The 24,066-nt window shown below is 45.6% G+C and overlaps 1 protein-coding gene and 1 long non-coding RNA gene across 5 annotated transcripts in view; one reads left to right on the forward strand and one right to left on the reverse strand.

Moving 5' to 3' along the window:
• The window catches only part of LOC138737194 (carboxyl-terminal PDZ ligand of neuronal nitric oxide synthase protein), a 144,244-nt gene that overhangs the window by 23,704 nt on the left and 96,474 nt on the right, over nt 1-24,066 (forward strand). The window contains exons 1-2 of one of the 4 annotated variants that reach the window (XM_069887839.1): nt 16,344-17,304; nt 17,802-17,873. The exons of 2 other annotated variants lie outside the window; for them this stretch is intronic. In XM_069887839.1, the coding sequence (XP_069743940.1) occupies nt 17,200-17,304; nt 17,802-17,873 (177 nt within the window). In that variant the 5' untranslated portion in view covers nt 16,344-17,199. Of the gene's footprint in view, nt 1-16,343; nt 17,305-17,801; nt 17,874-24,066 lie in introns of those variants that run through there. One more of the 4 variants, XM_069887850.1, reaches the window with a different exon arrangement.
• Nucleotides 10,469-12,459, reverse strand: LOC138747107 (uncharacterized). The gene is made up of 3 exons (XR_011347319.1): nt 12,372-12,459; nt 11,507-11,635; nt 10,469-10,821 (listed from the first exon to the last, which is right to left on the reverse strand). It is a non-coding gene; the product is annotated as an uncharacterized lncRNA (long non-coding RNA).

Genomic DNA, 24,066 nt, shown 5'->3' on the forward strand with positions numbered 1-24,066 from the left:
GGGATTGGGAAAAGTTGTGGCTTGGGCCAGTGGGCGGACCTTGTCCAAGAATCAAGGAGTAGTACGAGAAGAGCTCTAGGCACCTGTGGATGGCCTTGAGTATGTAAGGGAGAGGCAGTTCCATTAAGAGGCCCGTGTATTCTGGGTCAGGACCAATGACACCATTTTCCACGATGTACCCTAGGATGACGAGGTGGGTGGTGCTGAACACACACTTCTCCTTGTTGTAAATGAGGTTCAGCTCGTCAGCCATTCAGAGAAATCTCTCCAGGTTGGCATCATGGTCCTGCTGGTTATGGCTGCAGATGGTGATATAGTCCAGGTACAAGAAGGTAGCTCTTAGATTGTGCCGGTCTACCATGCGGTCCATCTCCCGCTGGAACACAGAGTCTCTATTTGTGATCCCAAAGGGAACCCAGCAGAACTGGTAGAGGCGCATGGATGAGGAGGTGGTGGTAGGCCGACTTTAGGTCAATCACTGTAGTGGACTATCTCATTGGCCAGGTTGGCAATGCAGGGCAGTAGGTAGGTGTCCAGTTGGTACAAGTTGATGATCTGGCTAGTCTCAATGACTATCCTGGTTTGCTGCCCCCTTTTATGATCAGGACCTGGGCTCTCCAGGGGCTGGTGCTGGGCTTTATGATTCCTTCTGCCAGAAGCTGTCTCACCTCTGCTTTGATAAAGGTCCTGTCAGCCGCACAGTAGAGCCTGCTCTTGGCAGCTATGGGCTTGCGGTCTGGTTTCAGGTAATTGAAGAGGGATGGAGGGGGCACCTGTAGGGTCGAGAGGCCACAGATGGACTGGGGGCAGTCGATAGGATGCATGCTGTGGAGTGTGAATGGGGGAAAGGGGCCACCAAAGGCATGGCTGAAGCTTTGGAGGTGGCACTGGAAGTCCAGCCCGAGGATGACAGAGCTTGGGCATGATCAGGAGCCTGAACCTTTGCTATGTTTCCCCCCCCCCCCAACTATCAAGTCTGCTGAGCAGCATCTGAATGCCATGATGGAGTGGTCCTGGGCCGTGAAAGTGATAGAGAAGTTCGCTGGGTATACCATTGATTTCAGCATACAGGCCACATTCAAGTGGACAAAGCTCTCAGGACTACCTCTGTCAAACAGGCATTTTGTTACCTTCCAGTTGACAGCAATGTCCATCATTGAACACCCAAGTCCATGGGGAATGTTCTTCATTAACGTGATGGATGCTAGGTCCACCTTGGGGTCCGAGTTGTTGCTCCCCGATGGTTGTGGCGAATAGCAGCCACTGGTTTCCCTCTGGGGCGTGGGGTGCTGTGTGTGTGTGTGGTTGTGTACTTGAGCATGTTGACCACATCGTCCCATTGGTGAGTCGAGCGAATTGAGGTGGTCGGGGGCTGGCTGGCCCATGATGGCGGTGCCCAATGGATGCATGTGGCATCGGTACGGTCGGGCGACCTGACTGGAAGTGAGGCCGGAGGTGAGGTCATCATGAGGGTGGATGTGATGTCTTTGGTGTGGGCAGAAATTGGGTGATGGAAGATGGTGGCACCCATGGTGAGCACACAGCAGTGGTGTGGGTGGGTGGCTGGGCCGGAAGTGACATCAGCGGTTCAGGCGGAAGTGGCACACTCAATAATGATGCTGCCCAGTATTCGCACATGGCGGCGCCTGGGGGAGGGGGAGACTCTTGGTCAATCATAGAGGGATGTAGCAGTCTTGGTGGGTTTAGAGAGGCACATCTTGGTGAAGTGGCTTTTCTTACTGCATCGGGAGCAATGCGAGCTCCATCTCAATGATTCTGGTAAGGGAGGCAGTATTTTCTTCTAGTAGTCTCTGTCGAGTCACACTCAACCACAACCCTCGCATGCAGGCATCTCAGACAAGTTGCTCCACCTCCCCTTCAGTCATCCCAGTCTCGGTCATGCATGGGCGAGCTAGTTCCCACAGAGCCCCCAAATAGGCATCTGCCGTCTCACCTAGCTGCTGTACCCTGATGTTGAGCAGGTACCGGGCGTAAAGCACACTCATCGGGGGCCTGTACATGCCCTCCAGGACAGCCATTCCAAGTTCAATGTCCGTTCAGTCTTGGATGACCTGGAAAGCACAGGGGCCCAGTTTGGTGTGAAGTATCATGTGTCTCTTTTGGTTTGTCTTGATAATTTCAGCCTGCGTCTGGATGATTGCCTCAGTCACAGTTTCCAGATCTCGAAGTGGGCCGGGACGTCTGGGTGTTGAGGGTCGATATCCAGCCTCTCAATGATGAGGAACTTCTCCATGGTCTTTAAATTTTAAGTCGATTAAATTGTGATGCACTGTGGTGCAGCAAGCAACCACAAAACATGAGAAAAGACTGTACTACAGGATTTAATCGACTTAAACTCTGTACACACCAGTTGTCATATCTTGATGGCTCCATGTGTGCCCGACTGTCCTCTGCTGGCTCCACATGACTGACTGACCCGGGAGGTGCTGGCTCGAGTCTAAATGCAGGTCAGAGATTGACAGATGGCCAGATGGGGCCAGCCTCCCAGGTTGCCTTCCTGCAGGTACAGTGGTTTCCCCCTGCAGTAGGCTGGTGGGAGTACAGCCAGTGCTGTGGTTGTATCACCACAGAACCCCCAATACACAGCGCTGGAGGTTCGGGATGAAACAGTGGCCCCAGCTGCAACGCAATAACCAGCACTCCGCTGGTCAGTACGGAAGATCAGGCCACTGGATCGGCTTAACATGTAAGACTTTGTGACCTCTTAGTACAATATATTAAAAAAACAAGGGGTTAATGTGGTGAACTGGTGTATTCCTGATTACCTGGTTCTGCCCCATCATGTGACTGTACCAGTGACCCCTCCCTCTTGACCTTGTATGAGGCTTCTAACACCTCGACCCTTCCCCAGAAAGCCCACGTCATGGCACTGGATGAGGTCCCAGTCTATTGTGAATAGAAGCCTGACTTAATCTCAGCCTCTTGAGTTATACTCTCATCTGACATCTAATAATCCCCTGTGGTGGCGCACATCCTCATGGCGAACTGGCCCCGCTTGTATTGCCACGTGGCGGCACAGCCATGGGGAAATGGCGTCATCAGAGGTTTCTCTCTGACTGCAGTATCCCTTCCAGCGCCCACCCTGGGCAGCGATTATGATGTCACAATGCACCAGGTGACTGAGTTCATGCTGCCCTTAAAGGGGCGCGCTGAATTTGAATAAAAACAGTCGTTAACAACCCTCAGTGTGGCAGCAGTGTTTCTTCCATTGCTCACACTGCGCACCCCATAGGTTTCGGATACCTAGGGTTTTACTGTGTTTCATTGTCCATTTTTGTATTAAATTTGTCTTATGCTGTAATGCAAGCAGAGGTATGAGCATTATAAATGCTTTCTGAGACATTCTATCTACTGTATCATTATGAATTTCAGAAAAAAATAACATTTTGAGTTAATTTTCCTTGTGGAAATGTAATGCACCAGTTGAGAACATTTTTTTTCCCCTGAATGCTTCTCTCCCTGATGAGGCTACTGATTTATCATCAATATTAATTTGCAGTGAAGTGGGCCTGGAGTTCCTCTTCTAATTGATTCACCAAGTGTGAATCTAGACAGGATTGTGACGGCAGATAATTTTATCATGAAATGCATCAGCCATCTATTGAATTCTGTCTTCATCTATTGTCTTCACTTGTTAGTTTCTGACAAATGGTTTCTGATTGTGATCAAAGTGGAAGTCTGTGCTGGTTTTCCCAGTCTTAGTCTCAAAACAGTAGAGCCAATCACACTGCTTCCATTGACCTTTGATACAGATCAGTGAACCTAATGTAGAACAGGGATCAATTTATATGGGATGGTGTAAGATCTGAAGACTTCTCCCCTGAACCAACGTGACTTTCTGTTATGCTGTGCAGGTTTACACTAATTTACAATTAAATTGCAGCAGTTTGATTATCTTGCCCCCTATTAGAAAATTATATTATCAGCAAAAATGGAGAGAAATAATTTTCTCCATTCTACATCCCATCTCCCTAATTGTGTTCCCATCATAGCATCACATTGAATCTTCAATGATTGTGAGGCTTTTATCGACACAAGCTGGCCCAGAAATCCATTCCAGCTGTTCATGGAAATTATAAACAATTGGGATGCTACGACTGAACCTCAGGGTATGCCATTCATTTTAACTCCATCTATAAACTGCTCTTTTCTATCCTGCAGTCAACAATAATCCAGGTCTGTGAAGTACCTGAACTCTAAACTGAGAATGCATTTAACAGAGCTCAGTTCTGTCAAATGGATTCTGGAAGACAAAATTCGTTTAAAAAAAAATAGGTTGGTCAATTCAGACATTGCCCTTTTACACATTGCTGACTTTCATCAGATTACCATAAATGAGTAATCATGTTTAATTGCAGTGATAGGATACTAAAAGTCTGCATTTGTACTGATCTATTTTGCCACATTTTTTTGAAAAAGGGTGACAGCAATTCATGAGCAAACCTTCATGATCTCTCTGAACTTTTACAATCTCCCTAAGCATTATCAGCACCTCAAATTTAATTTAGTATTTAGCTTCATTCTCAAACTTTGTTTCATACATAAATAAATAAATATCATCTATCTCTATAGAGTTTTGAAAGTATAGCCTGCCAACTTCATCTTGAAATAATCGATTCTATTGAGATAATTGATGCTCAAGCATACTTATGTCTTCTTGATTAAACAAGAGGGGAATTGTTTTCATAAATAGCCTTTCATATTCTCAGTATATCCCAACATTGCCATGATAAATTAATTACTTCTAAAATTGGTGCATAGCAAGATCCTGAAGAGCACCACAAGCAGCAATGACATCAATAACCAGTTCACCTGTCACTGGTAATTTGGGCTGAAGGATACACTTTGAACAGGCCACAAACAAATCTCTAGGCTCTTTAAGAACATAAGAAATAAGAACAAGAGTTGACCATTTGGCCTTCAATAAGATCATGGCTGACATGACCATGGACTTAGGTTCACTTACATGTCCATTACCCCTAATTCTCCTATTATTCAAAAATGGATTAGTGTTTTAAATACATTTAATGAGACAGCCTCTACTGTTTCACTGGGCACAGAATTCCACAGATTTATTGCTCCCTAGGAGAAGCAGTTCTTACTCATCTTTGTTTTAAGTCTACTCCCCTGAATCTTGAGGGTGTCCCCAAAATTTAATCTCGCCTCCCTGTGGAAACAACCTTGCTGTTTCTATCTTATCTTTCATAAATTGATATGTTTCCTCTAGCATCCTTCAGGACTCCAATGAATATATTCCCCTTCATTTCCAAAATCTGGTGAACCTCCTCCAAAGCCAGTATATAATTTCTCAAGTAAGAAGGCCAGAACTGCACACTTCAGGTGTGACCTCATCAGTCAGTACTCTGTACAATCTGCAGCAGAATTTCCTTGCTCATAAATTCAATGAAAGCCAACATCTCATTTGCCTTCTTGTTTGCCTGCTAGTTCTGCAAGCTACTGTTTAGGATTCATGTACAAGTACACTGCACAAAAATAAGTTGCAGATTTTAACCATTTAAATAATAGTCTGATTAACTATTTTCTTTCTAAAATGGATGACCAGATATTTACCGATGTTGTATTCCAGCTACCTGACCCTTGCCTCTCACTGAACCTATCTCTATCTTTTGGCAAAATGTCTGTGTCCTTCACAAAATTTGCTTTTGCATTTAATTTAGTGAATGTAGCAAACTTAGATGTGCTATATTGGTGCCCACCTCCATATTATTTGTGTATATTATCAACAGTTGTGAACCCAGCACCAATTCCTGTGGCACACCATTAAACACTGATTGCCAAATAGAGGAAGACCCTTTTATCCCACTTCTGCCTTCTGGTTAACCAATACTTTATCCATGCAAATATGTAACCTCCAATTCTGTACACCCCCTATATTATGCAGAAGTCTTATCAAAGACCTTTTGGACATCTAAATATACCATATTAACCTGTTTCCCAATTGAGCACTGGTAATTATAATGAGGCCGAGTGTGGGGTCTTGGTCAGTGTTCTACTCAAGGACAATACCATTGACAAAGGAGTTTTTCATCAGTAAGGCACTAAATTGTCAGTAATATCATTTTGATGCATGATGGGTGACTTGATAGAAGTTTAGAAAATTCTAAGAGGCATTAATAACGTAGACAGTCAGAATCTATTACCCAGAAAAAATGTCAGATACTGGAGGAATGTAGTGAGATCACTATGGCTACAGCTAGGTTATAGCTCTTGGTTGTAGCCCTCGGGCTGTAGCTCGAATCCGCAGGAGAAGAAAGACACACATACACCAGCAAAGTGTATTCGACACTGAGTTTATTCAGTGGCAGCTCTGCCTTTTATAGTCAGCTTGGCCATATCACCACCAGGGCATGTCTTGAGAGAGTCAGCTGTCGATTAGATACTTCGGATGCCCGAGCCCCAATTAGGCCCCCTGTGATCCACCGGCGGTGATTGGCAGTGGCCTATGGAAACTGGAGTTTCAGTCTGCATGATGTTTTGCCGGTTGCTGTGATCGACATTCTGTGTTGGCCCAAGGCGCGGGCTGCAGGTCGGTACATGATCCCACCCCCCCCCCCCCCACCACCACCACAGAACCGGCAATTTTAGGAGGCCGACCCCTGGGCAGTGGGGTCGGGTGAGTGATGGGCTGGTCAAAGTCCAAGTAGGCTAGTTTCAACTGGTCCAGTGTGAAAGTCTCTTCCCTGCTGCCACTGTCCAAAACACAGATGGAGCCATTATGTCTGAGGACATAGTATGGCCCCTCGTAAGGCCACTGTAGAGATGGGCAGTGAGTCACGTGCCAAACAAACATATATTTACAGTCAGTAAAGTTCTTTGGGATGTAAAAGCAGGGTTGACTGTGGGGTTTAGGTTTAGTCAGGGCCAGGGTGCCTAGGAGCTCATGTAGTTGGGACAATGTGGTCACTGGGTGGCTACCCTAAGTCCTCAGGGGCCGTCACAAACTCACTCAGTATAACTTGGGGTGTGCCATAGACTAACTGCAGAGGATGCCACAAAGTCCTTCTTGGGTGTGGTGCAGATGCCTAATAGGACCCAAGGGTGTTCATCAGCCCAGTTAAGTCTGGCAAGCCATGCCATTAAGGCTGCCTTAAGGTTTTTGTGGAACCTCTCCACCAACTAGTTGGCCTGTGGGTGATACGCTGTGGTGTGGTGGAGTTAGGTCCCCAGGGTGTGGGCTAAGGCAGTCCACAGACTGGAAGTGAATTGGGCCCTGCTGTCCGATGTAAGGTGTTTGGGGACCCTGAAACACACTACCCAAGTGTTGAGTAAAGCCCATGCACATGCTTCTGTGGAAGCCTCTGATAGTGGCACTGCCTCTGGCCATCTAGTCGACCATTGTAAGAAGGTAACGTGCACCTCTGGATACGGTTAGGGGACCCACAATGTCAATGTGCATGTGGCTGAAGTGGCGACGTGCTGGCTCGAATGTCTGTGGTGGAACTTTGATATGAGTCTGCCACAGTCCTGGCCCACAGGGTGACCTCTTTGCAGAGGCTGTGCCAGACATACCTGTTTGCCACCATTTTGACAGTAGTCCTGATGGCGGGATGAGCAAAGTTGTGGACCGAGTCAAAAACCCATCTCTTCCATGCAACCAGAATGACAGGGCAAGGTTTACCCATCGATGTGTCACAGAGCAGCATGCGATTGCCAGGGGTGATCTGGATATCCTCCAGTTGTAAGCCAGTGAGCACTGTTCAGTACATTGGAATGCCAGGGTCTGTTTGCTGGGCGTCAGCCAGGACCGCATAGACTATGCCAGGGTTAGGGTCATGCACCGCCAAGATAGCCAGACATGATAGGGCGTCAGTCACCATGTTGGATTTGCCAGCTCCGTGTTCAATGTCCATTGTAAATTTGGAAATGTAGGTCAGGTGCCGCTGTTGCCTGGCTGACCACAGATCTGACACTTTACTGAAGGCAAAAGTAAGGGATTTGTGGTCTGTTTAAATTTTGAACTTCCTGCCCTCCAGGAAATAACAAAAGTGCTGAATTGCCAGATATAAGGCTAACAGTTCTCTTTCAAAGGCACTGTACTTGAGCTCTGGTGGCCTGAGGTGTTTACTGAAGAAGGTCAGTGGTTACCATTGTCCATTCACCAGTTGCTTGAGTACACCCCTGACCGCTGTGCTAGAGGTGTCTGTCATGAGGATGGTCGGGTGTCTCTCCGAGGGTGCACGAGGAGAGTGATATTGGCTAGAGTGTTTGTCATGGCCTAGAAGGCCTCGGTCACCTCCTGGGTCCATTGTATGTTTTTACTGGGTCCTTCATGAGGGGAAAGCGTGGGCTCATGATGCGGACTGCTGCAGGTATGAAGCGGTGATAAAAGTTGACCATACCTACCAACTCTTGTAGTCCCTTCAACATTGATGGCTGGGGAAAGAGCGAATAGCATCCACATTAGTGGATAACAGTCTGGCTCCATGTTGGTCAATACGATGGCCCAGGAAGTCAATAGTCTCTCATCCAAACTCGCACTTGGCTGGGTTGATGATTAGACCAAAATTGCTCAGCCTGGAGAATAATCGTTTTAAGTGGGCGGTGTGCTTGGCGTGGGTCTGGCTGGCAATAAAAATGTAGGTAGATGAAAGCAAAATGCAGATCCCGGCCCACTGCATCCATCAGCCTCTGGAAATTCTGAGCCTGTTTTTTAACCTGAAGGGCATGTGGAGAAATTCAAACAATCCAAAGGGGGTTATAATGGGTTTTTTGGGATGTCTTTGGGGTGTACTGGGATCTGGTGATAGCCCCTGATGAGGTTCACCTTTGAGAATATCCATACCCCTTGCACGTTAATGGTGAAGTCTTGGATATGGGGCACAAGATATCTGTCTGGTCTGGTGGCCTCATTGAGGCAGTGGTAGTCTCTGCATGGCCTTCAACCACACCTTGGGGACCATGTGGAGAGGGAAGGCCCAAGGACAATCGAAGCGCCGCATGATGCTGAGTTCCTCCATCTTTTTGAACTCTCCCTGGCTAGGTTGAGTTTCTCGGGGGGAGACGCCACACCCTGGCATTGAGGAGAGGACCCTCTGTAACAATTTGGTGCTTCACCCCATGATTGGGTTCTGCCAAGTGGAAGTGAGGTGTGGTGATGGAGGGGAATTCTGCTAGGACCCGAGTGAATTCATTGTCAGCAGTACTCACTGAGTGCAGTGGGGGCTGGTGAGTTCAGCGCCCTTGAGCTAGAGTGCCTGAAATGTCCAGGTGTGCACCAGCTGGCGCCCCTGATATCCACCAGGAGTGAGTTGGTCCGTAGGAAATCTGCACCCAGTAATGGTTGCTGCACAACCGTCACTGTAAACTTCCAAGTGAATTGTCTATCCCCAAAGTATAGGGGAATGGTGCTGGTACCGAATGTTCAGATGTTGGAGCTGTGTGCTGCTCGGAGCTTGCAGCCCACTTTGCCACAGTGGGCCTCCAGGCTGGTCGGGGGAATTATGCTGTATTGTGCCCCAGTGTCCACCAAGAAACGTCAACCCGACAGGGAGTCTTGAATGTGTAGCAGGCTATTCAGTTGACTGGTCGTCGCAGCCATTAATGACAGCCAGCCTGGGTATTTCCCTGGAATGCGCAGGGGGAATGGAATCTACGGGCCTCAGAACCCCACCGTTGGTGATAGAAACAGTACTGCTTATCAGTGGGGCATGGCGATCAGGTGGTTGGTCAGTCGGACGTTCGGTCAATGGTTTTCCTGGCTGGGCGCTGATGATGCGGTGCTGTCACCTACTCAAGCAGGCTTCCCTCTTCGCCGCCCACAGCACGTCTGCTCGGGCAGCTACCCTCCTGGGGTCATTGAAGTCTTCCTCCGTGATGAGCAGCCGGATGTCCTCGGGCAGCCTCTCTAGGAAGATCTACTGGAACAGCAGACAGGAGGTGTGGCCATCGTTGAGAGTGTGCATGTCGCTCATGAGGGTAGAAGGGGCCCTGTCCCCCAAACCATTGATATACAACATTCAGGCAGTGCGCTCGCGCTTTGAGAGCTCGAAAGTGCAGGTTAACAGCTCTTTGGTGGCCATGCCTTCCTTGTTCCAGGGGCTGCTGGAAGAAGTCATAATGCGGGCTGTGGTGTCCTGATCGAGGGCACTGACAATGTGGTAGTAGCACGTGTCATCGTCAGAGATCCATCAAATGGCAAACTGTGCCTCGGCTTGCTGGAACTACACCCGTGGTTGCAACGTCCAGAAACCATGAAGTTTCAACGCTATGGCGTTGATCGCAGGATGCTCTTCCATCTTCGGGACCAAAGCACTATTTGGTCACTACTATAGCGAGGTTGCTATGGCTACACCTAGGTTATAGCTCTCGGTTATAGCCCTAAGGCTGTATCTCAAATCCTCAAGGGAAGAAAGACACACACACACCAGTAGAGTATATTCGACACTGAGTTTATTCAGTGGCAGCTCTGACTTTTATAATCAGCTCAGCTGCGTCACCACTGGGACCTGGCTTGAGTGGGCCAGCTGCCAATTGGTTACCTCAGATGCCCGGGCCCCAATTGGGCCCCCTGTGATCCACCGGTGGTGATTATGCAGTTTCACCATTCTGCTGGTGGCCTATGGAAACGGGCGTATCAGCCCGCTTAATGTTTTGCCAGTTGCCGCATTTGACGTCCATTTCCTGTACAGGTTATGCATTTATGGTGAGAAGGGGAACATTTAAAGGAGATGTGCAGGGCAAGTCTTTTTACACACCAGGAACAGGCTGCCAGGAGTAGTGGTGGAAGCAGATACAACAGTCGTGTAAGAGACTTCTGATTATGCAGCGAATAAAGAGATTCTATTCAAGAGAGAGAATCATAATCAAACAGCAGACCTTTACTTGAAAATGGACAGGTTTCACATTGATACATGGGCCAAAGGGCCTATTCTTGTAGAAAACTGTTGTCCTATGTATCTTGCAGTTTCAATGTGATGAAGCCATTTGAGGAACTGACAAGAATGTTATCACAACAAAACTAGCACCAGGGATTAGGACAGATGACTTAATACTTTGTCAATGAGGACAATTATAGCTTCTTGGTGCTCTAATTCAAGGAGGTGCTCATCACCACCTTATGAAGGGTAATGCTGGCAAACCACAATATATCAAGATAATGGGGCAGGACCGATACAATTAGTCAGTTAGTGCAACAATGTTACTGCGCCAGCGACCAGTTCAAATCCCATGCTGCCTATAATGAATTTGTCGTTTGTTCCCATGGATTTTTGCCAGGTGCTTCGATTTCCTCCTACTCTTCAAAATGTAACAGAGGTATTTGGGTGTAATTGGGCAGCACGGGCTTGTGGGCCGAAGGTCTGTTACCGCGCTGTATGTCAAAATTGAACATTTAAAATAAATGAAGTGGTTATCAGTTTGCAATGTTATAAATGAGTTATAGTACATCAGTGTATTGAAAACATAACAAATCGTAATATCTTTTAAATGATCAATTTTGGGTATCAGACTAAAGTTATGTGCTTACGTGTATCTTTTTCTTTGGTAATTTCTTACAAGTTGGAGGATGTTGTAACTGTGACTTCATCCTTCAAAGTTCAGATTTGTTGTCAGAGTACATACATGATATCACCTATCACCCTGAGATTCTTTTTTTCTGTAGGGCAGTCAGAATTTCTAGTTATCAGTAGTGCAAAAAAAAACTGTACTCAAGAAAAAAAATTCAATAATAAATAATGTGTAAAGTAAGAGTCCTCACATGAGCGTACTTTCTACTACACATTTGTAGAAGTTTGCCAAGGTTTTTGATGTCATACCAAACTTCTGCAAACTCCTGAAGAAGTAGAGGAGCTTCTTAGGAGCATGCTAGATTTCATTGAGCAGCAAGCAATCTAGTCAAACCTTGCCATCTTTCTCAACAAATGAAAAGCCCTAATATACTAATTGTAAAACAACAAGGGCCCAGGAACAGACCGTGCCCTGCTGAAGTTCTAAACTTCTCAAAAATCTTGAGTCACCAATTCTCCATCACACCTCTCATACACAGGAAGAGGAGAAGAGGGAACCTGAGGGAGAGTGACAATCTTATCCCAGTAATGAGAGCATTAAAATAGATGATGATTTACATCAAGAGAAGATTCTTGCCAGCTATGGCAGGGATTGTAGGCCATTGTGTCCTACAAGGCTAGGCCAAATACCATAAATGGCAGTGAGGCTTCACTTTTTGATGAGCTGAACACCTTTTATGTTCGCTTTGGAGAACTCAACAGTATCAATGAGAATCCCTACAGAGGCAGATGACCTCTGATGACCTATGATATCTGCCTGAGGCCAATGTCAGAATATCCTTCAAGAAGGTGAACCCTCGCAAGGCATCGGGGCCTGATACGTACTGAAAATATGTGCCAACCAACTAGCTGGACATTTTCAATCTCTCATTGCTGCAGTCAGAGGTTCCCACCTGCTTCAAAAGGGCATCAATCATCCCGGTGCCCAAGAAGAGTAGCGTGAGCTGCCTCAATGACTATTGCCCATTGTGATGAAGTGATTTGAGAGGTTGGTCATAGTCAGAACTAACTCATACCTAAGTAAAGATCTGGACCCACTGCAATGTATCTATCGGCACAATCACTCCACAGGAGATGCAATCTCATTGGCTCTCTATTCAGCTTGAGATCACCAAGACAATAGCCACACAGTTTTCATGTTTTACCTCTGATCTGCTGAGTTTCTCCAGTTTTGTGTGTTTTTACTTCACCACGGTATGTGCAGATTTTCATGTTTTACTTCTGACTGCTGCACAACTCTGAAATCTCTTCAAGAAATGCCTACCCTGAAGAAGTTCTCCTTTGCTTTCTGAAGGGAATTCTGTGGGATTCTCTCTCACTGCTCTCAAGCTCTATGACCATCGACCATGTACTCACCCAGACCCGATTCCACAGCCATCCCTCCTCCCTTTGATCTTTGCTGTCCCATCCCTCCCTTCTTCACCTTGTGCCTTGTGACCACTCCTTTCCCCCCACCCTTACTCTTTTTTCTCTTTTTACATTTTCTCATACCTTGGGGTGCAGTGCTAATTTTTTAGGAGCTGGAGCTGACAAAATGCCTTCTATTTCCTATACTCTCTCTCTATATACGTCATACCCAATATGTCTACCTGCTCATTACATGAATGGGGCAAGGAAGTTGTCAAGCACTAAACCAAGATGAAAGAAATATATGAATTCCAGAGCTCCACAGAAATATAGTGGTAGTTAAGACATTAAAAGATAATAGCCTATCACTACATTTCAGTGTACAACTGGTACAATAAAACATATAATACCTAATGTAATAATACGACAAAGTATTACATGTTTGCAATCACTGATTATCTGCAGAGGTCTGGTCGATTAATTTCAGTGAGGAAAGGATTGTCTAATCCCCAAGATATGTCACATCTCTGGCCTTCACTTTCCCAGGTCTCTCCCTTGTTTCTCTCTTAAAAATCTCCCACCTGATTTGGGTCTCTCTAGAAATCTCCCTCACCCTATCTATCATTGGTCCCTAAATTTCTTTTTCTTGTCCCGAAGACCACTCTATTCATATCCTCGGTCCCACTCTCATCTCCCTCTCTGATTTTCTCCTCTAACCCAAGTTTTACACTATTCAAGGTCTGTTGATTTTATCTCCCCAGTTTCCCTCTATTCCAGAACTCTCTCTTTCTATCTTGAATTTCACTCTCCTGGGGTCCCTCACTCTGTACTGTATCACTCTATCCCAAGTCTCCTCTCTCACTGTCCCTAATCTCCTTGACAATTTATCTTTCTCATTATCCCGGGTCTCTCTTTTGGGGCTCCATATCACTCAGTACTTTCTCCCCCAGGTCTTTTTCTATCTGTTCCTCTTGATCCTGGGTCTATCTCCCATGTTTCTGCCCCAACCCTACACACACACATACACACACAAATCTAAGGGGTCTTTCAATTTCAACTCTGTATTCTATCTCTCTATCCCTTGCTTCCATCTATCCCACACTTCTCTCTCCCTCTCTATCCAGTGCCTTTCTCTCTCTAAACTCACCAGAACCACTTTGACCCCAGCCAAAGGCCCCTGCTCTCCGATAAGTGCCGGCTAATTTGTATGGAATGCTGTTATCGGTCTGATCCATTTTGTCATTGGTGAGCACAGTTGAATTGATAGAGGTGGATAAAACATGGGCTTGACAGGATATTGGAGTCTCCGCTGCCAGGACTTTACTGTGCAGCCCCAAACATCTCCGTGTAAGTATTGCGAGGTTTAGTGGGACCATGGTGTCCTTGCTCATGCACATTGGAGTACAGGGGGAGTAGAGAGTATCTGCCAACCTTTCCCTCAACTTGCAGTCCGGCCTCGCCTCCATTCCTGATTCACTAATGCCTATATGCCAAATAGAAAGTTGGGGAACAGACAGTATTCCAACTTAAATTCTAAAACTTGTTGGGAGAGAAATATTCAGTCAAATCTACGATCACATCTCCCTCATTTATGGAGAAGTTGATCCTTTTTTTTTTACAGAGGTGCTGGTGCAGTACTCAGGTGAGCCAGCAGCACTGCACCCCAGAGTATTTTTTCCTCTGCTATATAACGAACACTGCTTAACCTGCTGAGTTTCTCCAGCTTTGTGTGTTTTAACTTCAACACGTGTTATACTTCTGACTCTGTGAAATCTCTTTGAGGGATGCCTACCCTGAAGAGGTTCTCCTTTACTTTCTGAAGGGAGTTCTGTGGGATTCTCTCTCACTGCTCCCCATCTGTAATTCCTGATGCTCTCAACCTCTACGACCATGTACTCACCCAGACTTGATTCCACAGCAATCCTTCTTCCCCTTGATCTCTGCTCTCCCCCTCCCCCCTCTCCACCTATCACCTTCTGCCTTGTGACCACCCCTTCCCTTCCACCCCTACTCTTTTGTTGGGATGCCTACTGACAATTTTCCATACCTTGATGAAGGCTCAAGCCCGAAACATCAGTCATGTATTTTTACCTTTGCTATATAAAGGACGCTGCTTGGCCTGCTGAGTTTCTCCAGCTTTGTGTGTTTTTACATCAGGCTACTCTTCATTGACCACAGCTCAGCTTTTAACACTATTATATGCTCAGTACTGAACAACAAGCTTTAAAATCCTGGCCTCTGCAACTCAATCCTTGATTTGCTCATTGAAAGACCACAGTCAATTCAAATCAGAAACAGTCTCCTTCTCACACTCAAACAACACAGGCCCACCTCAAGGATGGGTGCTTAGCCCACTGCTCTACTCACTCTACACTCATGACTGCGTGACTAGATACAATTCAAATGCTATCCACAAATTTGCCAATGACACCATGGTTGTTGGCAGAATCACAGATGATAAGCTAATTGAATGGTGTCACAGCAACAGCCTTGCACTCAGTGTTAGCAAAACTAAGAACCTGATTGTGGACTTCAGGAGGGAGAACTCAGGAGAACACAAACCAGTCCTCATCGAGGGGGTCAGCAGTGGAAAGGGTTAAGCATTTCAAATTCCTGGGAGTCAACATCTCTGAAGATCTGTCCATGTCAATGCAATCACAAAGAAGGCTTGCTAGTGGCTGTACTTCATGAGGAGTTTGAGGAGATTAGGTAGGTCATCAAAGACTCTTGCAAATTGCTACAGGGCAATGGAGAGCATTCTAACTGGTATGGAGGTGCCAATGCACAGGGCAGGAAAAGACTAGATAGTTGTGAACTAAGCTAGTGCCATCACATGCGTCAGACTTCACTTGATCAGACATCTACCCAGGCTATGCCCCTTTCACTCTGCTACCATTAGGAAGGAGATACAAGAACCCGAAGATGAACACACAACTGTACAAAAATAGCTTCCTCTCCTCTGTCCACCAGATTTTGGAATGGACAAGGAACCACAGACACTATCTCACTTTCTTTTTTTTTGCACTGTTATTTATTTATTAAATGTAATTTATAGCCGTATTTGCACTTGTGATGTTGCCGCAAAATAACGAATTTCGTGGCATGCTCAAGATATTAAAAACCCATTAATGCAGGAAGAACTCATCTTTGCTGAGTACGGAATGAATCCAGGGTACTCGAGCTGCAGGTCAACAATACGCGCAGATGCAGGGGTCTGGTGCAGTGTACAGAGGTGCTGGAAGGCTCTGGGCCGAAACGGCGACTGCCCTCTGCCCATTGCACGGATACGGCATGACCAGCCGAGTTTCTCCTGCACCTTCGTGTGCTGCGGTAGAAACGTCTCGCTCAGCCACCGAACTTTGGACAACGGACCTAAGGCTAAGGGGCAACTTCCGCGTGTTTTCTCCTGAATAAGCCAAACACACGGGCGTGTCCACATTTCCTGCAAACTCCGTGTTTATCGCCAGGCGGGCACAGGAGAATTATTATTTTTGTTGTTGTTAATCATGTGATGCAACTTTGATCCAATGGGAAGAAGATGAGTGAGGTTCCCGGCTAGAGACGAGTGTACTCAAAACAGTGTGGATCCAGCGGCTTCAGCCTGCGTATATTATTAGGAGGTGGAGGTTGGCCGCAGGAGCAGAGAAGATTCAAATTGGCCCTTGGATCCAGTACATTCCGTGTTGTGAGCAGCCCAGCGCGCATCGGAGGGATCGGCTGAGAGAGGGATAGATGGGAAGGGGCAGGTGAGGCTGACTTCTGTGGTGTTCCTGGCTGCGGAAACTGAAGGAGCTCTTCTACTCTCGAGGTGTCCTCCTGGGACCTGATATCTGCCGGCGGCCCGACACGGATCTGGTCCGGGACGGTGCTGTTAAGGGATTCTTCTCGCACTCCAGCTAGTTCTCTGCTTTTGAACTCTGGCAATCTCTCTCTATCGCACACGTATTTATTGGGAACCACTCTTTGACTTTCGTTCTCTCTTTAGTTCTGCTCTGACAATCTCTTCCTTTCCATTCTCTCTGTCCACTCCCCTCTCTTCCTCTCTATTCACGTTCTCGCTCCTACCCCCCCCCCATCTTTCTCCTCCTCTCCCCACCGCTTCCTCCGTCTCACTCATTCTGTCTACGTCCATTCGTTTTTCCTCTCTCTGCCCTCCCTTACCCGGTACCCCTTTCGAATTTGGGCTCTGGGAGACTTCCATCGACCCACCCACCCCCGGCACGGAGCCGGTGTTGTGCCTCCTGCCTGTCCTGAGTGTTATGCACCTGCTGGTGTCGGCGTTGTTACCACGGGAAGACCCGCGAACATGCCGGTCAGGAGCGGGTACAACTTGGTGGACGACGTCGGTGATCCCCGGACTCCGCTACACAACGAGGAAGCTTTCCAACACGGGATTCACTTCCAGGCCAAGGTACGGTTCTCCCGCAGAATTGCCCTTTGATGTGAACGAGGCGTGTACCCAGGTTACACCCAAGGTGCAAGAGGCGCGAAGAATTGTGTAAACGTATTCCTGGCTCAGACCAGAGCAGAAATAAATAAAACCCGAGCGCCTTCCCCTCCCGCCAAAAGAACAATAAGACGAATTTTCAAGCGCTACATTCCGATTTAGCAATTAGAATGGGGGGGGGGGGGGGGTGGAAGGCGCGGGTTTTATGTAATGGGTGAAATTGCCGCGAAGATGATTGTGATTTGAATTCCGAGCACGTCCTGAACCTGCTGTGGCTGGTGAAAGGGCAGCGGTTTGAACGGGGGTCGTTCACTGCATTGGATGAGATGCAGTCGCGCCTTGAAATAGCAGTTTGAAATGACTGGTTCAGACCATGCTGCTCGCTTTCTCCCGAAGCATAACCGAGCCGGGATATCGCTGCCAGCTGCACATTAACACAATGAACCCTTTCTGTTGTCAAGTACGTGGGGAGCCTGGATGTGCCGAGGCCAAGCAGCCGGGTGCAGATCGTGGCAGCCATGCGGAGGATACGGGTGAGTGGCTTAAGTTCCCTTGTTTCTATCCGTATGGAGATTGGGAGATCGGGCAGCATGGACGAGACTGTTGGTTCCATTGCAAGGCCAGGTGTGGGGTCACCTGGGGGAGAAGATTTTTCTGCGGAGACCTGTTGCGGAAATGGGTCGTTTAAAGGCCACCCAGTAGTGGCGGATTTGGGCAATTTTGAATAGCACAACTTAAATATCGATGTACTAAAGTAGGAACCTTCATTGAGAACCTGTCATTTATTTCACGTCCCCTTTCGGAAAGTTTCAGAGCCTGTTCTAGCCGTACTTGTGAGGGGAAGTTTCCGCTGTAACGCTGGGAAAGGTCGCCACTTTGTATGGAACAAGCCCCCTCCAACAGCAATGCGATAACGACACTTTTGTGATGTTGCGGGAGATGAAACACTGGCAGAGGCATAAAATCAAATCAAATCAAAACAAAACCGGAAACGCTGGAGATATCCAGCAGGTCAGTTAGCGTTTGTGGATCATTGACCTGAAATAATAGCTCCATTTCTCTCTTGAGATCCTATCTAATCTGCTGGGTCCTCCCACCTTGCCTGTTTTATCCGCCCTCTGCAATGTTTTAGATTTTGGGCTGATCTACTTTGATATAATGTCATTTGATGGTGTCCCGCTAACACTGTACATCCTTAGTACTACAGTAAGAGATCTTTCTTTTATTGAAGATTTCAATTTGTTGCTCCTGTGATCAGTAGCAACTTGAATGTTAGAAATTATTATTACTGTCAAAGATGAAGTGACAGTACTTCTAGTTTAAAAGCTTATACAAACAAATATTTTGCTAGCTATGAAAACTTCTAAAATAATATAACGTTCACTTGTGACTCGAAGTATAAACACACATTCGTTTTCAACATTTAAGCATATTGAATTCCAGTTCAATTAAAGGATATCACTCAATGGGCATTTATTTCTCAGAATGGATCGTGGAAGTCAGCATATGTTGTGATTGTAGTTAAAAACACAGGAATGCTGGAGAAACTCGGGAAGTCTTTTCATTCTTCTATAGAAGACAAAGATATATTACCAACATTTCAGGCCTGAGCCCTTCAAGGAATAAGCCAGAAGCAGGAAGTCTCAGAATTCAAACAATGGGGGAGGAATCCAGAACAACCAAAGGTGTTAATTTGATATGATAGGGGATGAGGTAAGAATTTATTAAATCTGTGCAAAAGGAGACAGGGAATGGAGAGATGATGGAGGGGGGGGGGGGAATAATTAAAAGCCAGAGGTCAATATTAATATAATTTGGTTAGAGGGTGCCCAGACAGAAGATGAAGTGTTGTTCCTTCAATTTATGGGTGGTCTCAGTCTTGCACGCATGACACCATGGACAGACATGTCGGCAAGGGAATGGGATGGGGATTGAAATGGGAGATTGTGACAGAGTTGAGGTGCTCAACAAGGTGATCTCCCAGCCTGGATCCAGTCTCTCTGATGTAGAGGAGACCACAACAGAAGTGCCAGATGCAGTGGATGACTCCTGCAGATTCACAAGTGAAATATTGCTTAACTTGGAAGGACTGCTTGGGGCTGAGGGAAGGATGTGTGCTTCAAGTGGAGTATCTCCTGCGGTCACAAGGGTAAGTCCCAAGGGGACAGTTGGCGGGGAGGGAGGAGTGGATGAATAGTCTCTGAGGAAGGCGGAGGGGGAAATATGTGTCTAGTGGTGGAATCACATCGTAGGTGGCAGAAATGGTGGAGGACGATGTGTTGGATGAGGAGGCTGATGGGGTGGTAGGTGAGGATGAGGAATCCCATCCTCATTGCATTTGGGGGTGGAGGGGACCAGGGCTCCTGTAGATTGTGAAAAGACTGCCTGAGATCATCCAGCATTTTATCTATTTCCCAGAATCAGGTCTGTTTATTGCAAGTGAAAGTGAATTCACATGTGCTTGTAAGTTGGCAAAGGGATTTGTCCATGAGTAGAATATTCACCTGCTATAGCAACCAGAGGAAGGAAGATCTCATGCACACAGTACTAAGGGGCTGATTTCACTTAGTAGGGGTGCTAAAACTTGTTTTAAGCAATGTCAACATCTGCATCATTAGCCAGTGAACTTCCTCCTCCACTGTTGCTAGAAGTGCACATGGTTGGTGGCTTAAATGAAGTTGGTGAAAGCACTTTGCAGGCCAGGTACTCCATGGACAGAGAAATGGTCAGGGCTTTAGTTTGGTTACTCTTCATGGACTGAAAAGTTGGCTCAGTTTCTCTCAGCATGGATGCTGCCTGATTGACTTTTTTTTTCAGTATTTTCTGGTATTGGATTGGTTCCAATTGGCTTGTGATATGATCCCAGCAATTCACCAGTCGATTAAAGTTGAAGATTCGGAGAGGCTTGAAAGGGTTGATGGGATCATAGTTAAGAGGATGACAGCCGCCTTGGGGCATTCCAGAAATTGTGAGAAAGGTATCAAAATGAGGGGTAAACAAGAAAATCTCATTATGGGCCTGATCTCTTCATTGACTGCCTTTTTCTTCTGATGGATGCTGCATGACCTCCTGAGTTTCTCCAGCTCTTTTGTGTACTGTTCAAAATAAGTGGTCATTTGTTTAAGATGAAGATGAATAGAAGTTCTTCTGTGAGGATTGGGAACTATTGGAATTGTCTTTTGCTGAGAACTCTGAGATGAAATGTTGACTATATTCAAGGCTGAGATGACTTGGACATTAGGGAAGTAAGTGGTTGTAGAGTAATGGAGACATTCAGCAAGAAACAATTTGACCCACCTTGTCATGCCAACCATCAAGTATTTGGACCACAGTCTTTTATGACTATGCTCACCTGGATGCTTAATGGTTGTAAGAGTACCTGACTCCATCACCCACTTGGGTAGTAAATCCAGATCAAAGGCATCCTCTTAGTAAAAATGCTCTTCAGATCTTGTTTCTGTTCTCTAGCTTTAGACATCTCTGTAATAGGGAAACATTTCCTTCTATCTATGCTCTTCATAATTTTATTTATATCTATCAGGCCCTCTCTTCATTAGAGAAAATTGTCAGGAAAATGGAATTGTTATCAAGTTCAAGTTTATTGCCACATGTAGCAAGTTTATTTTGGGATCAGTCCAGCTTGACATCTAGTATATAATACAGCATACATAAGGGATAGTACAGTTACAGAGAGAGGTCAATTAGTTTGGAGCAAAGGCAGCATAGCTTTACTACTGTGAGATTCACTTGGGTATCTCATAATGGCAAGAAACATATTTTCCTTGGTGTGATCTCACACAATTGAATATTCAGGCTGGTCCTGTTCACGCTACTGACCCATGACTGCATCGCCAGATCCAGCTCCAACTGTGTCATCAAGTTTGCAGATGACACAACAGTCGCTGGCCTCATCAGCAACAGCAAGACTATAGAGAAGAGGTGGAAAATCTTGTGAAATGGTGTGAGAGTAACAACCTGAGTCCCCATGTAGACAAAATAAAAGAGATGATCATGGACTTCGAGGACCAGGAATAACCACTGTCATCGACACATCAACAGTTCTGTAGTAGAGAGAGTGGAGGGCATCAAGTTCACTTGCAGTGACCTATCGTGGACACAACATTTCCTCATTTGTAAAGAAGGCGCAACAGTGACTGCAATTCCTGAGAAGACTGAAGCAGGCAAGGCTACCAGCTACCATTATGTCAGCCTTCTATAGCAGCTCTATGGAGAGTGTCCTGGCCTGATTCATTGCAAGCGTAGTAAGGTTGCTGTGGAGAAATGGATTGGATGTCAATCCACAGAGCCATAAGAGTGGCAGAGAGGATCACTGGTGTTCCTGCAACATCTCTACCCCATCGACGTGATCTTCCAGGATTGTTGTCTGAAGAGGGCGTGTAAAATCATTGAGGACCCCTTCCACCCTGCACATGGCACCTTTCAGCTCCTCCCATCTGGAAAGAGATACAGGAGTATTAGAGACAGCACCACTTTGTTGAGGAACAGCTTCCCAAAAGCAGTAAGAATGTGAACGACCAAAGGAACTGCTCATATCAGCCATCTGAGACTCTCATATTTACTAAACAACATTTATTTATATGAATACTTGTCCAGCATATCTATTGTTTGCCTGTACGTGTACTGTGTCTGGTTGTACGTCTGAATGCTTTGCATCAGGGACTGGAGAATGCTGTTTGGTCAGGTTGCACTTGTGTAATAGATGACAATAAATTTCCTGACCGGGTGGGGGGGGGGGCACGCAGGTGAAGAGTATGTGGGCTGATGGGATGAGTCCTTTAATATATGATTTGCTTTTCCAAGGCACTGGGAGGTTTGGATGGACAGTGGGTGGGGTCATTGTATGAGTGATGGCTTGAGCTGCACAGAAAAAGAATGATCTTGGTGAATAACAGAATCGGTTTGAAGAGCCACTTGGCCTCTTACTTTTATCTCTTGTATTCTATTGGATAGAATGTATCCCATGAAACTTTACTGCATATGTCATGGAATTGATAATCTGCAGCCTCCATTTCCTAAAAAGAAAATGCTTTTAAATGAAATTGGTATCTTTTATAGTTCTTTTCGCCTTGTGTGGTCACATCAACTTAACCATGGGATATTGTAAAGCATTACATAACATTTCTACAGTCAATAATTATTGTTGTAATTCAGCTTGTTCCTTCACATCCATAAGGAACTATTGTCGAACTGTAATTCTGTGAAAATCCAGATAAGAAAATATTGTTTACTTTTATTGAGATATATCAGTTATTGTAAACAAGTCTTGCATGTCTGCTGAGCCCTTCACAATGCTAAGTCTTCTAAGCACTTTGCACCTGGTGAAATATTTTTGATATACAATTGTCAATCTAATGAGGGAATGCAGTGGAAAATTTGTACAGAGCAAGCTCTTGCAAACAGTAATATGATAATAATCAAATGTAATTTTTAATGATGTTGATTGATTAAAAATTTGTTGCTAGAACACTAAAGAATTAATCCCCACCTCTTTGCCTGAGTCATGGAATTTTTATTGTGCATCTTAGTATAATGTCTCACCTGCATGCTATAACTTGGTCAATGAAGTACTCAATTCTGCATAGGAGGTCTATCATGAATTAAATGCTCAAGTCTTAGGAATGAGTCTACAGAATAGTAATGGTGAATTGAACTGGTTATCTCGATCACCTCAGCACCCTTTTGTGCTTTCAGCAAAAAGAGTAGAAGAATTCGGTGGGCATGTAGCATCAGATGGTGAAAAGGAATCATCTTTCTGGTTGGAACACTACATTAAGATTGCCCCGAGGAAGGGTTCTGACCCAAATTTTCAATTTTGTTTCCTCTTCCACTGATTTTGCACAACCAACTGAATTCCTTCAGCACGTTGTTTTTGCTCAAGATTTTAGCATTTTAATTTTTTGTCTCTTTTGAGTTATTTTCCCTAATAACCAGTGATCTTGGCTCCATATTAATAGCCCTGTTAACAAGTGAACTGTGCAAGCCTATCACTGCAGTGATTTTCGCACTAAACCTCAAATGACCTGCCATCACCTAAATAACACTTGCTGAGGAAATGGGAATAGATCAGGTGACCATTGGACTACTTCGTGTGATGTTTGCATGCAATAAATACGCTTCTCCTTGGTTGTAAGCTGCTCGAATGAGAAAACTCAGAAATGTAAAAAGCCATGCCATTAGCAACACAAGTTTTCAATACTTCTAAGAAAGCTGTCCAGATTACATTTGCAATTCTGAGGGAGAAGCATTCTCTTAGATTAAAAGATTGGCTTTTCCAACATTTGAACTGCAGCTGAAAGTTCAGAGCTTCACCACATTGCTGCCAAATTCATAATGCACATGATGATCACCTTGGGCATCACCATCTCCAACACTCTCCTGGCTATCCTTTACTTTCCATTACTTCTTTTATACACCATGTACTGTTTGTGGTTAGTGTGTTTAAAGTAACTAGGAAGCTGCAGCATGTAAGACTTCCAGAGCATCTGTGCATTCTGACAATAAACTCTCAGATTAATTCATTCATTCACTAAGTCTTGACTTTCATAATTCAGGCCTTGCCATCCCCATGTCCTATCTTTACTTCCAACTCCCTTTTCCATTGTTCTCCTCCAGGTGTACATCCATGGGGAAAAAAAAGGGTCAGCCTTTGTTCCTCTGACACAGCTTGCATTATTGCCCACACCTGCTGCTCCATTATTACTGCAG

This window comes from Narcine bancroftii, chromosome 1, assembly GCF_036971445.1.
Source record: "Narcine bancroftii isolate sNarBan1 chromosome 1, sNarBan1.hap1, whole genome shotgun sequence".
Classification (NCBI taxonomy): Eukaryota; Metazoa; Chordata; class Chondrichthyes; order Torpediniformes; family Narcinidae; genus Narcine; species Narcine bancroftii.